Source organism: Cinclus cinclus, chromosome 13 (genome assembly GCF_963662255.1).
Source record: "Cinclus cinclus chromosome 13, bCinCin1.1, whole genome shotgun sequence".
In the NCBI taxonomy this organism is placed as follows: domain Eukaryota; kingdom Metazoa; phylum Chordata; class Aves; order Passeriformes; family Cinclidae; genus Cinclus; species Cinclus cinclus.
In genome coordinates this window covers 3037728-3054105 of record NC_085058.1, presented here as the reverse complement: position 1 = coordinate 3054105, position 16378 = coordinate 3037728, and the positions used below count along the sequence as shown (strand labels likewise).

The 16378-nt window shown below is 44.6% G+C and overlaps 1 protein-coding gene across 1 annotated transcript; it reads left to right on the top strand.

Moving 5' to 3' along the window:
- Positions 1–211: 211 nt before the first annotated feature.
- REC114 (REC114 meiotic recombination protein) lies at positions 212–15770 on the top strand. The gene is made up of 6 exons (XM_062501303.1): positions 212–382; positions 870–959; positions 10403–10486; positions 13362–13541; positions 14245–14313; positions 15575–15770. Exons 1-6 carry the CDS (start codon positions 212–214, stop codon positions 15734–15736), a joined length of 756 nt encoding a protein of 251 aa, XP_062357287.1. The 3' UTR covers positions 15737–15770.
- Positions 15771–16378: the final 608 nt, after the last annotated feature.

Genomic DNA, 16378 nt, shown 5'->3' with positions numbered 1-16378 from the left:
ACCCCCTCAGAGCCCTCAGCCCCTTCAGAGCTCTCAGCCCCTTCCACCCGCTCAGAGCCTCAGAGCCCTCAGCCCCTTCCACCCCCTCAGAGCCTCAGTCCCTTCACCCCCTTCAGAGCCCTCAGCCCCTTCAGAGCTCTCAGTCCCCTCAGAGCCTCAGTCCCTTCACCCCCCTCAGAGCCCTCGGAGCCCTCAGCCCCCTCAGCGCGGCATGGCGGCGGCTGGCGGCGTTCGTGGCTCCGAGCCTGGGCTGGCTTCGGCGCCGGGCAGCGCCGGCGACACCACCGTCCTCGGCAGCGCCACGCTGTGGCCCTTGAAGCGCTACGGTCGCTTCCTGCCCCCGAAGGACGGTGACGATGAAGGGCAAAGCACCTCTTGGAAGGTGCCGGCGGCGCGGGGAGGGTGGCGGGGCGGTGTGGGGTAGCTGGCTCTGCTCTGAGACAAACACGTATAAATGAGGCCTTTCAGGTGTCTTTCTGCGAGTTCAGAGCTAAAGCGGGAATCGGGAGCGATTTTGCTTCATGAATTATTAATGACAACACATCAGAGTGTTAGAGGCCCGCTTTTGTTTTATTATTTTTATTTTCCTTTATTCAGCAGTAACCTGTGGTATTAAAACCTAGAGATAAAGGTGGAATAATCCAAAGGGTTGTTCCGAGTAGTTAAATCTGCATATGGAGGTGTAATTAGTAAAAAAAATAATTTAACGTGTCTCCTGTCTGTGGGAGTAGAGGGCAAGTTGCGTTAGTGGGATGCGAATGACACGCCTGGTTTCTAGCAGCGACCTTTGAGACCTTTTATTTGGCACTGGAAATTGGAATTGTAGATTCTGTGCTTGCAGGGCCAGATTTTCCTTTGTCTTTTTAAAGGTGTTTGAATCAAATGAAGAATCAGGCCCTCTTGTCCTTACCATTGTGGAGTCTGGCCATTTCTTTATTTCTCAAGGGCGAACAGTTCTGGTAAGTTTGTCATGTATAAAGAACATTTCTCCTTCATGTTACCATCTGTATTAACTTCGTTCCTTTTCTCAGCTTCATCTTCTCCCACTGAGTGGGAACTGTCAATTTTGTTTTTCTCATGGTAATTCTCATGTGCTGCTTTCCCTTCGCATTTATCAGAATAACACAAATGCAATATTTCCTGCTGAGGATCAGCATTTCTTCTGCATTTCTAAAAATCTAGATTAAGAGGTAATGATAAGTGTTGCTGATGTTGAAAGCTATTTGGGGTTTTTTCATGATTCTTCTGACTAAGAAAACAGAAAAATAGTACTGTTTAGAAATAGGTGAAACTGGAGTTTGTTACATGGTCCAGCTGACTGCTTGCCAGTGACCTGCCAGTATTTTGGTTTGACAATCTGGTTTATCAAGGGGTTTGTATTTTCTGTGTTGGATGATGAGATTTAACATACAACATAAGATCCTTGGAGACAAAAGTCAAACTTGTGTCACTGGTTTTTCTGTAGCCTGCACTTGCTTAAGCAAAACCAGCTACTAAAGATTTCACAATGACACCTGAAGGAAAATTCTGTCTAGGAGGAGTGGGTTTTGATGCTCGTGACATAGAAGACCTTTGTGGAAGATGGAATTGTGTTCAATGTTCAATTGTGTTCAGTTCACCAGTACTCAGTGGTGATAAGGAGCAGGAGCTGGCTGATAAATATGTTAGAAAGGTATTAAATATGTTAGAAAGGTATTACAAACCACTGGAAGATGCTGCAGTATAAAGATGATAAAGCTTTTTAAATAAAATGTGTAAGAGACTGTGTTGCAGCTTTAAATACATATAAGCTTATAAATTAGTTTTTATTGTGCCTCTTAAAGGGTCTTAAACTTAGAGAAATTTAAGTACAGGGGAGAGCCACAGATGCCCTTGAATTTTTTGGCCTGTCTTAGGAACATTGAATAGTTAATGCATGAGCTAACAAAGAGCTGATACTCTGGATGGCCCTCAGCTCATTTAGTGAGGATAAGGTAAAAAGGGACCCTGGAATGTATTTTAGCAGTTGTGTTGAAGAAGAAAAAGGAAAGAAGTTTTGAACACGTGGATGGAAATGATACTTGCTACCATCCCTTACCACCTTCTGCTTGGAATGACGCAGTGCAGGATGTTCCTGTTCCCAGTGGCTGTACCTGTTAGTGACCAGTAACTGACATTACTCTAGAAATCCTTGAAATAACCAGATAAAAGCTAACAGCAACTTCTGATAATTACCTGAAGTGCAAAAAAAGGCACAGCCCAAAGCTGCAGCCCTTCAAAGATTGAATCTGGCAAGTGACAGGGCAGATAAAAGTGTGCTGTTGGAAGGGATGAGGGATCAGAAAAGCTTCTGAAAGCTTGGCTGAGAAAAGCACTTGCTTGGAGCTCTTGTGTTTAGTGGCCAGTGAAACTTTGAGTCAGCTGCTTTGCATGAAATGACACATGAGGAATTTCTGGGACCTCTCAGGACTGTTCCAGTTTCTAAGATACTGCAGGAACTATCACACAGTGCAGGAGAGGTGGAACAGACATGCTTGGTAGATGTGACCAAAACACAATACTGAAAGTTCAAAAGGAAAAAATCCAAAAATTTGTTTGAGTTTTTTCCAAACATTTATTTTGGCAATGCTTCTATGCCAGCCTTAAAGTTGACACACTAACGTTTAGAGAGTTGCTAAGGAAAAGTCACATGAAGTTGGTTTTACAGCCTGTTGACTGCTGTGGGTGCAGCTCTGTGAGCAGGTCTGTTTGGGCTGGTGGCACAGACGTGTTCTGTGTGTGCAGGGCTGATCTGGTGGCAGAGGCACTGGCACGTACTGGGACTGTGTGTGTTTCTGAGACTGGGCCAGCTGCAGTCCTGTCTTAAACACACCTGAGTGGCTGAAAACCCCACCGAACACCCAGTGTTCTTGTTTGCATGGAATCCCAGCGTGGTTTGGGCTGGGAGGGACCTTACAGCTCACCCAGTGCCACCCCCTGCCATGGGCAAGGACGCTTCACTGTGCTGGTGCTCAAAGCTCCATCCGCCCTGTTCCCGAGTGCTTCCAGGGATGGGGCATTTTGTAAACTCCTTCCTGAGATGCCACGTAACAAACCAACTTGCAGTTCTGTTCAGGCTGTATTTTAGCTGCAGAAATAATCAGAAATGGTTAATCTCAGTGGTTCTGTCTCCCTCCAGTTCCAGCTGTCGGTGCTGTCACAAACCTGTCACAATATTTAACCAGGCTTTGCACGACTAAGTACAGAGTGTGCTTGGAGCCTGTCACACTCCAAATCCACTCACTGGGGGTCCATTATCCTGGACGTTCTGTCAGAGGGGATAATGCACAACTTCTGCTCCAGAGGGAATGCATCAACTCTGATGGAATGCTGCAGCTGTTGGCATGGTTTTACCTGTGCTTTCATTTCCTCTTGCTTGCCTGGGCTGGGCTGTGTCCTCTGGGTTGCCAAGGTGTCCTCCCACACCTGTGTGCTGCCTTACCTGCACTGGAAGTCCCTCTGATGTTCTCACAGAACTGTTCTGTGCTGTGTTGCATCCTTTAAACTGTTGATGTTTTGTCTTTTGATCTGTCTCCAGATCCCTACTTTCAGCCCTTTTGACGTGCTCCAGGCTTCTGGCTTTGAGGGAACTGGATAACAATTACTGTAGCTTTCTGTGTCTGCACAGGAACAGGGTGAGGCACAAAATCTGGGTCACAGGGACACGTTTCCTTCTCAATGTGCAGAACCTGTATTTTTGTAAAATTTTCATTGATGAATGATAAAAGGATTTTTTTTTTCTGATTCTCACCTATGAACAACATTTGCACAAAACTGAAGGAGTTGTGAAGAAGAATTTCTGTTTTGCTGATGGCTGGATTAATATCCATAGTAGGAACAGTACTCAAGTGTTTCTTATTGCTGTCAAAATATTCTCTCTATGATGGGTGTACTTACGTATTCTTAGTCCTTTTAATTTTATTTAAGTAGGAAAGTTAAGAAACCTATTCCTTAGAGCCCACTGGCTCTTTTATGATCTGTTTCTAAGAACAATATTTATAAAATAGCAATAAAATATTCACATATCCTAACAACTGTTGTTTTTAGTAAATACAGATACAACTGTTTTCCTTTTGAAATACCATCTATTTCTCGTGTAATGGAATGAGGAGGAGGTAAACGAAACTTCAGAGCATGGAACATAAAAATCACTGATGCATAAGGCAAATTAAAGGGTGTTCTGATTTGTTTTATTTTCTAAACCAAATTTTTCATTTGGAATTAAGTTACATAATGTATTTTTAGGACCGGTGTATGCTGCAGTGTTGGATGGTAGAAAAACCTCATTCTTGTGTATTGTAGTCAGTGGAATTTTACAGGAATATCTCAACAGCATCTCTGGTAATTTCTGGCCATGCTGAGGATACATCATGTTCCATTTACCACAACTCTTATTTCCTTTCTCCTCTGTATCAACACATCATGCAAATTGTATTTTAGTGTTTTATTCAGTGCAATCCTTTCTGGTGCTAGAATTCATAATATCCTACAAATTAAACAAATTGAAATTGTGAAGAGGACTTGCTTAGTAGGATAAAATTAATCTGGAGTAATTGATTTGTGACCTGATCTTTTGAAGTGTAGACTAAATGTCCTTAGTGCCCTCCTGGTCCCCTCATGACTTCCAATAAGCTACCAGTGCTTACGGTACAGTAGATTCTAACTCATTAATTAGGCAAGCATTCAGCAGGCATTCTCATGTTCCTGATGCTCTCTTTGCAGTGCCTGAAACTCAGGCACCAGATTTTGCAGATGAGATTCACAACAGTGCCCTGGGCAGAGATGGTCCCTCTGCAATAAATGAGGGCTCCTGACAGAAACCTGGGTAGCGAGCAGGTTGCTAATGCTGCTTTTTGGTAGAGCTCTGCAAAGCCACAGAAAGTTGTTCTTTTATTAAGGAAACAAAAGAAACAATTAATTCTTCTGTTAAGTTTTGTTGGTTTATTTAGTACCACAATCTTAGTTCCAAAATCTCAATTTCAGTTTATTTCAACATGTGCTGTTGACGTGATTGTTTTGGATGAGCTGAGAGTATCCTTCTGCTTCAGCTTTCCCCTTTCTATTTCATCTCAAGGGCTTCTGCTCTTGACTTTTCTCTTGCCCCAGTTCTCCTAAACCCAGCTCTTAGAATGATTATCTTTTTTTTTTCTTTTTGAGATTCGTGATGTCTGTTAATGAAGCGTATTTAGCTTAGAGTTTAATGTGTGGTATCAGTCTGGGGAAGTGCATATTTTGTACTGGGAATGAAAGAATAAATTACTGGGACACCCTGAAGAGCTTTAGACAGCTCATCCCTCAACATCCAGTTCCCCTCTCTGTGTCCCTGGACAGATGTCACTGGGAAAGAAACCCAGACCAATTCAGGTTGTCAGTGTGAAGTATCGAGGTTTGTGCTGAGGCAGGGCTTATCTTTGCAGTCAGAGGGCTGAGGTCTGTGCCCATCTGAAACCCTGCTCCTGCAGGCAGTGTTTGCACTTTGGCCAAACCCATTCTCAGGCTGGAGACCCCTCAGGGGTGGCTCTGTGTGTCCTCTGTTTTCTCCCTCCTTCAGCTTCTCTGCCTGTGTACACACACAGAGCACTCTCCTTAATGAGTTCAGCCCTCCTGTGTTCTCTGCCACAATCCAACAGGCTTAAGAGCAGTATTTGAGGGTCTGAGAGATTGAGGGTAAAAAAATGATAATGCAAAGCTTAACTTCCTTTTATTCCTAACTCCTGTCTGTCCCCCTTGATTGGTAGGGTTGGAAATGTTTGCAGGGACAACTTTGTGCTTCCCTCACTATACATGTTGTCTTGTTTGGTTTTGTTTATTTTTTGTTTTTGTTTTTTGGTTCATGTTGGCTCTTCTGATCATGACTCAATTTTCAAGACAGAGCATACTGCAGAAATTAAACCTGATGTATTTGGCCTTACTTAGATACAGGAAATAGATACAAAAATTTCTACTTCCATGTGTGTTACAAGGTAGTAATGAAGACTGGAGTGAAATTAAATTAGCAGTTTCATATTCACAACTTCTATTCTGCAGTCATTAATGAAGAATTTTTACTTTTTAAATAGAAAACTGCTTATTCTAGGAAAAAAGTGTAAAATGGCAACTCACATTCTCTTTTGGGAAGGCAAGGAGTTAAGAATTGCTATTTTTCAGATTTATGCAAGCATTTGATTTAGAATCTATGTCATGTTTCAAGCATGTGCAGCTTTTTTATTGTAATAACCTATTAATAACAAAATCCTTATTGAAGTGATAACCATTCATCACCACTTACCTGTAAACATCATCTCCCATTTTCTGAAAGCATCTCAGTTTTGCCTGTTCTTCAACATTCTGTATAATTCTTGAACCATTCACAAGCTTTTTCTGCCTGCCTGCTCACACATCTTTATTTTTCCTATCTCCTGAGAGAATGGTTAATACAGTCCTTGCAACTCCACTATCTCAGTTCTCTTTGGATCAGAACCACACTGTGAGGACACTTGGAAATAACATTACCATTGCTCTGGTGCCAAATTAGGCACTTCCAAGAATAAGCAAGATGTTATGCAGTATAAATGTTCAATTGTAATAATACCCACAATATCACAGGTCAAAACTGGGGGCGTTTTTGCTTAGCATAGCACACTTTAAACCTAGGTACAGAATAATGGCTCCATCCCCAGTGTGGGGAGCAGCCCCAGGGCGTGGAGCTCTGGGCAGGCTGACACAGTGGGCAGTGCCCTCTCTGCCTGGGAAGAGTGGCACCTTACTGAAGCCATGCCTGGAGGTTTGGTGAGCATTGCAGGAGCTGGCAGCGTGCTCAGAAGAGCACAGCATCCTGCCCTTCCCAAACCCCTCCTCCGTGAGCAGACCCCAGCGAGGTTTGCTCCCCACTTGAGTAGTGGTACCTTACCTTGGGAAAGGCAAGGGTTAAGGAACTCCCCGGTGCCTCCCTGGAAACTTGAAGTAGACTGCTCTGTTTTGCAGGGAATTGTGCCCCATGGTGCTGCCCAGCCTGTGTCAAAATGGTACAAATGGATGTTGGCTGAGGCCTGTAGGTTTTCTCCCAACCAGCACCACCCTGGCAGCTGTGCACTGTTAATTCATACAGTAAAACTCATCTCAAGCTGACCTCGTCCTTTTCCTGCAAATGCATGTTCCCAGCTGAGTCCTTAATCCATAAGATGATGCAATGCATACATTCCTTCGAGCTGTGAGCTGTGAGGAAAACAAACTGCTGTATTTGCATTTCATGGGCCTGTTAGAAGAGGCAGCCCAGACTGGAGGATGTGTCTCTGTAGCATTCTGGGGTTTAGTTTGACCTTTTTTAAGACTGGTTGTGATTTAAGGGCAGACTAGATCATGTTTGTGACCAAGAAAAAAACTTTTCCTCCTAAGCCGTTGTTTACACATAGCTTTGTTTGAAAACATCTGGCTTGTGCATGAGTGAATCCAAACTAACTGATGCAAGCCAGCACAGCTGAACTGCTACACAAATAACATTTCTTAGATATAGAGTCATCTTCTGTTCAGATAGGCTGCAGTCTAACAAAATATAATCTATTCCTGTGTTGTTTAGCACCACAGGGTTGCTAAATGCTACAATAAAAAATATACATAAATCACACTCAATACCTTCCACCACAGCTCACAGCCCTCATTACACAGCGGGTTTCTGAGTGCTGAAATGTGAAGTCAGAACAAAAGTATTTACCAGTCAGTGCTGGACTCGATGGCTGAGGCTGGATCAGCATTTCTGGCTCCTGCCTTATGGCAGCTGTGGTCACATCTTGCCTGCTTCCAAAACATTTGGGAAACAGCTTGCTTTATTTTCTCCTTCAGCTTAATTCCACAGGAAAGGAAAGGAAAGGAAAGGAGAAAGGAAAGGAAAGGAAAGGAAAGGAAAGGAAAGGAAAGGAAAGGAAAGGAAAGGAAAGGAAAGGAAAGGAAAGGAAAGGAAAGGAAAGGAAAGGAAAGGAAAGGAAAGGAAAGGAAAGGAAAGGAAAGGAAAGGAAAGGAAAGGAAAAAGGTTTTCCTTTACCCCACTTCTGTTACAAGTAGAGTCATGGAGAACAACAGGAGTATGTGCCTGACTGAACATTGATGACCAGATATAATAAAGTGCTGCCATTTCTCTCTTCACACGGTGGACATTTGGGCTCTTGTGTCCGTGTCCATTCTAGGCTGCATTTTGGGGATATTCTGATCAATCTTACCCTGCTATCTGGCTTTGCCCCTGCCTAGCTGACTAAAGCAGCTACAGACGCTGCTGCTCAAGGGAGCAGGGGCCAGCTGCTCTGTTCCCTACTCTGGCAGCGTGGTGGCAGCACCAATCCAGAGGGACCGCTGCTTTTCCCTGTGTCATCGCCCCTGTCCAGAGCATGGCGAGAGTCAATCCATCACCTGTGGAAAGGCACAATGGACTATAATCTGAAAATACTGCCTTGCAGTTCCCAGGCCTGCTTCACACCCCGCTCCTGGGTGTTGGCACAGATCCTCCTGGCTTCGAGCGTGCCTCAAGGGACACGTTTATGGTGTTCTTCCCTCCTGCTGCTCGGATTTCATTCACCTGACTTCATATGCACTGTGCAGCCCTGGAGTGACCCAGGCCAGGCTGGACGGGGCTTGGAGCAACCTGGGATAGTGGAAGGTGTCCCTGCCATGGCAGGGGGTGGGACTTGATGAGCTTTAAGGTCCCTCCCAACCCAAATCAGGCTGTGGTTCTGTGAATACAGGGACAAAGATTTTAAAAATAAAGTGGTTAAATTTCAGTTAAATCGAAATTTGGGGATGGAATTGGGTAATGAGGAGTACATAAATAAAAATTCCAGGTGCTGGGGATTTTTCCACTTGTTTCACCTCAGAAACAGGGCATATAAAAGAACCTAGGAAACATCAGTAAAACAGTTGATAGGAAAGTTAAGCAGTGACTGCCTTTTAGAATTCCTTTGAAAACAGTTATTATTTTAAACAGACAACATTTTTTTCAGCCTTCATCTCCAGCAAATGGAAAAACATCATAAAACCAGACTGAATATGGGAATAGCTACATTTAAATAAACCGTTGGTGTGTATCCAAAACACAAACTACTTGAAATGAACAGGACAAGCACAAGTGGCCACAAATTAAAGTGGCTTAGTGAAGGAATGGTTTGGAATTGCTTCACTGACAGCATTTTGGGGCTTGGTTCAACCTCTCCCCATTGCTCACCAAGTGATCTCTGTTGTTTTCACCTTTAGGCCTTTCCCACTTAGCACATCCTGCCTTAGGGCACTTTGAGTGTGTTCAGGGAGACACTACAAGACTGGCCTTCTTACCTGCTGTCAGCACCTGCTTTTACAGCACACAGGGAAAGTCATTTCTCCCTCTGACCACAGATCTTTTGGGAATGGTACTTCCCTGCTGGCTGACATGCTGGAGTCTGCCACAGCAGATGTCTGCCATCCAGTCTGCCTTTGCTTCAACTCTTCACAGCTTTTGAGAGATTCCTCTGTAAAGTGCAGCTAAAAATCTCCATGCAGTTGCTGTATGAGACTATAAAGGCAGTGCCAGCACAGTAAAGGAGCAGAACTGCTGAGGTGATTTCCTGTTCCAAAATAGAATGGCAGATGGTTTTCCAGCCTGGACCCACCTAAGATGGATGGTGACTGTGGCAAACACTGCTGGCCCTTTCAGGATGGACATGGCTTGTGGGGTTTGACTGTTGGGACCCCTTGAAAGCAGCCTGGGCTCAAGGCCTTGGTCATTGAAAGCATTGTGAGTTTGGATAAAGTAGGCACCTGATTTCCTCCCTGCCCTAACACTGATTAATTGTTTAGGTTTCTCCCCTGGACTTTGCTAAGTAATCCCTCAGAGTGCTTTCCTTGGGAGACACTGTCTTGCCTTGCAGTTGTTTTTCACCTTCCTGGGGTGCTTTTACAGGAGGCTGAGCAGTCTGTCGAGTTTGAAAAGACTGACAGTGATGCAGCTGGAGTATAAAAACATCTTTATCCAATTAACGAAGCTGCTGCTCAGTTCCCTGAGTGCCACCTGGAGCCAAGGCCTCCCCGGGCCTTGGATAAAGCAGGGCTGTCATTCCCCAGATTCGCCTGCCCTCTGCTGCCCTCCCGGGCAACTTCAGCACTCAAAGCTCCAGATGCAGCTGCTTTATTCCGGATTTCAGGGGCTTTCATAGCATGCACAAATATAAATGAAGAGAAAAATGGAAATTAGAACATACATACCTGTTGTTACTGGAGTTAATCCCCGGAGTGGTAAAAAGTCCACAGTGGCAGCTGTTTGACAGCTACAAAAACTGCACAACTGCAGTGACTGATCTTCATTAAGGCTTTAATTACATCACAGAACTTAAACATGTGTTTCTAGGTGCTGCTGTTCGCTGTGCAACTGGTTTGTGCTTTATTTCAGGAAGGCTTTTCCCTGATTGATTCCCACAAGTGGCTGAAGATAGTGAGGAGAGCAGACTGCCTGCTGCTCCAGGCACAGGCCAAGGTGAGCTGAGCTGCTTGGAGCATTCCTAATACAGAACACAGATATGGAGAAAATCTCTCGATTTTACCTGAATTTAGTTACGAGGCATAAATTATCTATGTAAATTAGATGGTTTTTTTTACTCTAGATACTAAACAAGAATGGATTGAATAATCTTGATATCTTTTGTAACTAATACTCAGTCGACTGCTGTCTGAGAGTTAGCTGCTAGAGTAGCCAGACTGGTTTTACTTCACAATCTGTCTGCCATGGCTAACAAAAAGATGAAGCAAATGTCTTCCAAGATACCTCTGAGTCAGATTGCACTTCAGCAAACAAACTCTCTAAGCAAGCAATTACTGAGCCATTTTGTGGCTCCTGGCACAGCAGCAGCAGGCTGGTGGTTGAAGTATTTGGTACTCAAGGAAACAGACATTGGTTTCTGTTCTCCCACTCTCTCCTGGTGAAAAGTGGTTGGTTTGTCTTTAAATAATCAAACAGGACTTTCTTCTTACCAATTTTTGTAAAAATCTCAGGTTCTTTTGTTCTTAGATGAACTCTGATACTCTGTATCTTAGTGTTCTAAATTCCTGGGTTATGCCTAAAACCAAAACATTTCTGCATTCTGCTATCAGCTTGTTAGAAAACTTGGAAAGCCTGAAGAGAGCTGGGGCAGGAATTAGTTCTGATGAACAAGCAGGTTGTTCTTTCCCAGTTACCAGAGCCAGCATTAATGCAGCATTAAGGGATTCTGCTGCTCCTCACCAACAAGACAAAACCAACATCACACTCACTGCAAGGCTCGAGCAAAGCTCTGAGGGACAGTTCAGGAAAGGGGAAATATTAACAGTCTGAAATGAATTTGGTGCATCTCAATGTTTACTCACTAGAAATTCACACAGCTTCAGCTGGATTTAGTGGCACTGCAGTGGTTCTACCACACAGCTTCTCTACTTTTTATCCTAAAAGTGGATGCAGCTGCTGCACTCACCTTTATGGTAAATCTCTGGTTTATCTTGTACTCCTTGGTTTTTTTTTAAGTCATTACTACTGGATTTACAGTGCAACTTACTCATCACTTCAAATATGGCTTCAGGAGGGCATTGTTGGCTCTTAGCCAGCACAATGAGTTTCAAACCTACGAAAAGGAGCAAGGTGAATGTTCTTAATACTTTTACAATAAAAAATTTCCCTTCATAATGTTTTCCTTGAGGTCAGCCCCCTTACCCCATCATGGAAGAAGTGCAAATTTAATGATTCTGTGACCTCAGGGTTCTTCAATACTTTAGCTCTTGTGTGGCTCAGGTGTGACTTCCCAGTCCTCAGTTTGTGCTATAAACCTTGACATATCACAGCTCTCTTTCCACAAAGGAACAATGTTTGATTTTCAAAGTCCACTGTTGTTTATGAACTGCAAACTAAAGAATTTAACAGTCCTTGTGAGAAACCTGAGGGAGTCCAAATATCTCTGCCTCAAAATTGATTTGGGGATCTAAACAAGCAAGTGCTCTTTGAAAGTGTCCTAAAGAAACTCCACCTAAGTTCCTTTTCTGTCACTGAAGTCAGAACTCACCTGCCTGGCATCCCATAGCTCAGCCCCTCTGTCTGTGAGGCTGCCCCAGTTCCTTAATTAACGAAGTCAAATCCAACTGGGCACTGGCAAATGAGTGCTACACTTCACATTTGTTTGACATTTTCCTCTTTAGAAGGCACTGAGCAAGGCTTTTGTGCTTACCCTGCCCTAAAAATCTTTTCATGCAATTCAAACATCTTCAAGCAGCAGGCATGCAAACACAGGGGCTGTCAGGAGGAGCTGGCTCATCTCTGAGACAGGAACTTTAAAGTGAGAGCTGTCCTTGCACTCATGTTCCAGCAGCCTGGGACTTAAAGTGGGCATTGAAAATGGGTTTGACATTGGAACCTCAGAAAGATGAAGACCTAAATAAGCCAGGCTAGGCCAAGGAGAATTTGCTGCTTTTCTAGTACTTTAAGTTTTTTTAGTTTAAGATTTCAAGATCAAATAGAAAGTTCTATTAATTTACTCTCTGAACATTGAATATGCACCTACCTTACGTCAGCTCAAGGTGCTTAGGCCAAGCTTATCACATACCATAGATTCCCATCCCCATTTCAGGGCAGTTTGCTGGACCTGGGGCACTTATTAAAAATACCTATAATTAAAAATACCTATTATGGTACAGCCCAATAGCCTACTCTGGGGGGGGTGGGATCAGAGCTATCTGTGAGTTTTCAATTAATTTTTAGTATAATTTCACTCTTTGAAGTAAGGCATTTGAATTTCCTGCACTTGATGACTATTCAACATGTTGGTTTCTGTTCAAGGAACATTTTAGGTGAGAACCAAACTGAATGTGTTGGTTTAGCTACACACAGGCAGGCCAAGTAGGGTTGACTTGGATGCATCAGGAACGTAACTGGAACGTGCCACTCCCAGAATTGCTAGTTCAGATCCAGAGTTACCTTCTGCTTACTGTTGTGCCATTTTTTGTCACAAGTAACTCTGCAGAGCTGGCACACCCTGACAGGATATTGCCTGCAGCAACAATAAAATTTAATTTTCCCGCTACATGTAAAAGCTGAGTCCTGGCAAGGCTTGTCTACTTGGCTAAACCTTGAATTGGTGACAGGTGGCCCCGCATCACTTACCCTTTTCTTGCATATTTTCATCTGATTTTCAAATTGGCAATCACAGTCTTCTGGTTAAGCTGCTGGGAAAAAATGAAAATACAGCAGGGAAAACCTGTTTATCTGTTTTTAAATTGGTGCAGTGATCCACGAAGCTATTGCCTTCTTCCCAACTCCAGCAAACAGGGATTTAATCCAAGTAGTCCGAGGGGATTCCAAGTTAATCTGACTTGCCTGTGGTTGCGAGCAGAACGAGTGCCGCATGTTCCGTGTGCAGTTCGGAGGGAGCTCCAAGGAGGAGATGCGGGAACACTGCTGCAGCTGTGTCCACAAACTCAGCGAGTACGTCCCGGTGCAGGGGGCTGAGCAGAGCCAGCAGCTCGGCCACGGCCTCAGCCAGGACACCCCGGGCATGGACACCGAGCACGCAGTAAGTGACCGCGCACCCAGCACCAGTCGCCTCTCGCTGGGAGAGCTGGACGTGACGAGTTTCCCACAGCTCTGGGACTGTCTGCATGAACTAGGAGTTGGGAAATGAGTTATGGAGGGTAAAAAATGGTCAGAGCCACGAAGTAACCCTGGATCCTGACTCCTTTCTGTGTTTACCGCTCCTGCTGTGCAGTGGTGGTGGCTGCTACAACTGCCTATTTACAGCTTGAGCCTAAGCTGGCATATGTAAAAGCAATCTTGGGAGAAGGGTCTCCTCTCCAAGATAAAGATTCCCTCTCCAAGATAAAGTCCTGAGGTAGCTGGAAAAGGCAGAGACAGAAAATGTTTTCTAGGCTGATTATTCCAAAATACCTGTTTGCTTGGCTACTTAGATCCACGGAAAAGAAGCAGTGTGCTCTTGTGAGCATCCATACACAGCGCTGTTTGAAGTTACTCCTATGAAGTAGTTTGCAACATCAGTTTAGCCATGAACTAATGGGCCTGTAGTTAAACTGTCCTGTCTTTCATTTTTGAAGACTGGAGCAGATGTGCATGCAGGTTCCATAAAAAGAAGCCTTTTTACTGCAGAAGGTAGCTGAGCACATTCCCTTCCCATCAGTGCTAAAAATGGAACCGCTTCCCCCCCTGCACATACCCACACTCTGCTTGGTAACAAGCCCTTATTTGCATTTGGTATTTTCTAGGCAGATGAGCCTCTCCCAGACTCCTGCACAAGCCTTGGAGAAAGAAGATCTGTAGCACAGCTCTCACAGGTAAAAAACAAACATCTCCTCTTTAGAGTCTGTAACTGAGTCTCAGAATGAGCCATCTCAGATTCCATTTTCCATCTGGGAAATGCCTTCCCTGAACATCAGGATGCCATCATCTACACCAGCAAAACACTAGATCTGTGCAATGATCCAGAGAGAGGGAATAAGCAGCAAAACAAGGTTTTTGGTGGTGTAATCACCCCATTTGAATAGGAACAAATGACACACTGAGAGCAAAGAAATACCCAGAGGCAACATCCAAATGAATGGCTCTGGCACTGGTTTGACTCTGCAGAAATTACTTGTGCAGATCAGAGCCGAAGCCTGAAAATATGAATCCTGGAATCACAGAACATCTCACGTAACTCTGCCCTCTGGCAGCTGGAACTCCTTTCCCCTTGTCCTGGCATTCCAGGCCCTTATCCCAAGTCCCTCATCCCAAGTCCCTCTCCAGCTTTCTGGGAGCCCCTTTAGGCTCTGGCAGGGGCTCTAAGGTTTCCCTGGACCCTTCTCAACCCTGACCCACAGCAAAGGAGCCCCATATTCCATGGACAGCTTCACTGAGCAGGTCTGATAGGTACCTGGTAGTCAACTGTTGCTCATTTACTGGGAATTCAGGCCAGTCCAGAAGCAAATGAGCAGAAAACTCTGCTCTTCTCTGCTTTTGTGCAGTTGCTTCTCTGTGTCTTCCTTACCCTTCTCTTTTGTAGTCACTGGGTGAGCACAGAATCCCAGTTCTTGGACTGGAAGGTCATTATCATTCCACCCCAGTGCCAAGGTGTCCAGAATTCTCCCACCGCCACAGGAAAAAGCTGGGAGAGGGGATTAAACAGGGGCAAAAATGAGATTTTAACATAAAAACCCTACACTTCTAAAAGACTTGGCTAAAATGAAAAGCTTGGGAGTGCTCACTTGGTATTCCCTACACAATGCACGTGGCAGCATGTACAGCTCATAAAAGAGTATACACCGATTACAGAATGGACACCCACCAGGAAGCCACAGCACCCAGGAAATCACCATTTCCAGGGTAAATTTCTAACTGAAATAATTGCAGTGGCATTTGACACTGCATAAAAGCTACAGTGGAATCACGCATGGGCATCAGAGAAAAGCTCACATGCAGAAATCACAGCTGACTGACAGCATTCCAAGAGCATCAAACCCAGGCAGCTCCATGTTTCTGCAGCATCCAGGAGGGCTGGGGTGTGGCCGTGTCCTTGTGTCCAAGATCAGGGCCACTTTCCCAACCTTCCCCTTGCAGCGCGTGCTGCGGCAGCGGCCGGGGCTGCCCGCGGCGTCCCGGCACCCGGCGTGGAGCGCCCGGGAGCTGGGGCCCTTCATCCGCCTCTGCCTCATGGACCAGCACTTCCCAGCCTTCGTGGAGGACGTGGAGAAGGAGCTGCAGAGACTCGCCGAGGAGTGAGGCGAGCCTGGCGCAGCATGGGGGGCGCGCAGCTCCGGTGATTAAAGGCTGAAAAACGAAGCCTACGGCGGTTTTTGTCGGTGTTTTATTTTTAAAAACGGGTGAATCCACTTTTTATACATCATTGCACTTCAACAAATACAGAGAACACGAGTTCATGCAGCTACAGTTACGCACATCATGAGAACCCTGGTAGGTCTATTTCTACAATCTTAAAATCATGAGAAATTACAGTGTCAAACTAAAGAGGAATAACTAGTTGCATAGAATATCACCATGCTGTAACGTTTCATCATTTAAACAAAAACAAAACAAAAAAAAATATAAAAGTTTGCCTGAATTGAATGTACAAGAATATGTCGAACACATCAGTGCAAAAGGATTTGAGAATTTACATGAGTTAACAACAAAAAAAAATCACTTAAAAAGCAATAATATATATATATTTATAAACCGAAGGTTTGTTTTTGTTTCCAACTGCATCCCACCACCACCAGCAGCCCCTGGCACCACCCAGCCCTGACGCCCAACAGGACACCCCGTGCTCCTTGGTTAAAGCCCTTGAGGAAATTCCAATGTCCCTGCTGCGAGCGCCAGCCTGGCATCGGTCCCTCCTTCCAGCCATACAGTAAGGAATGAATA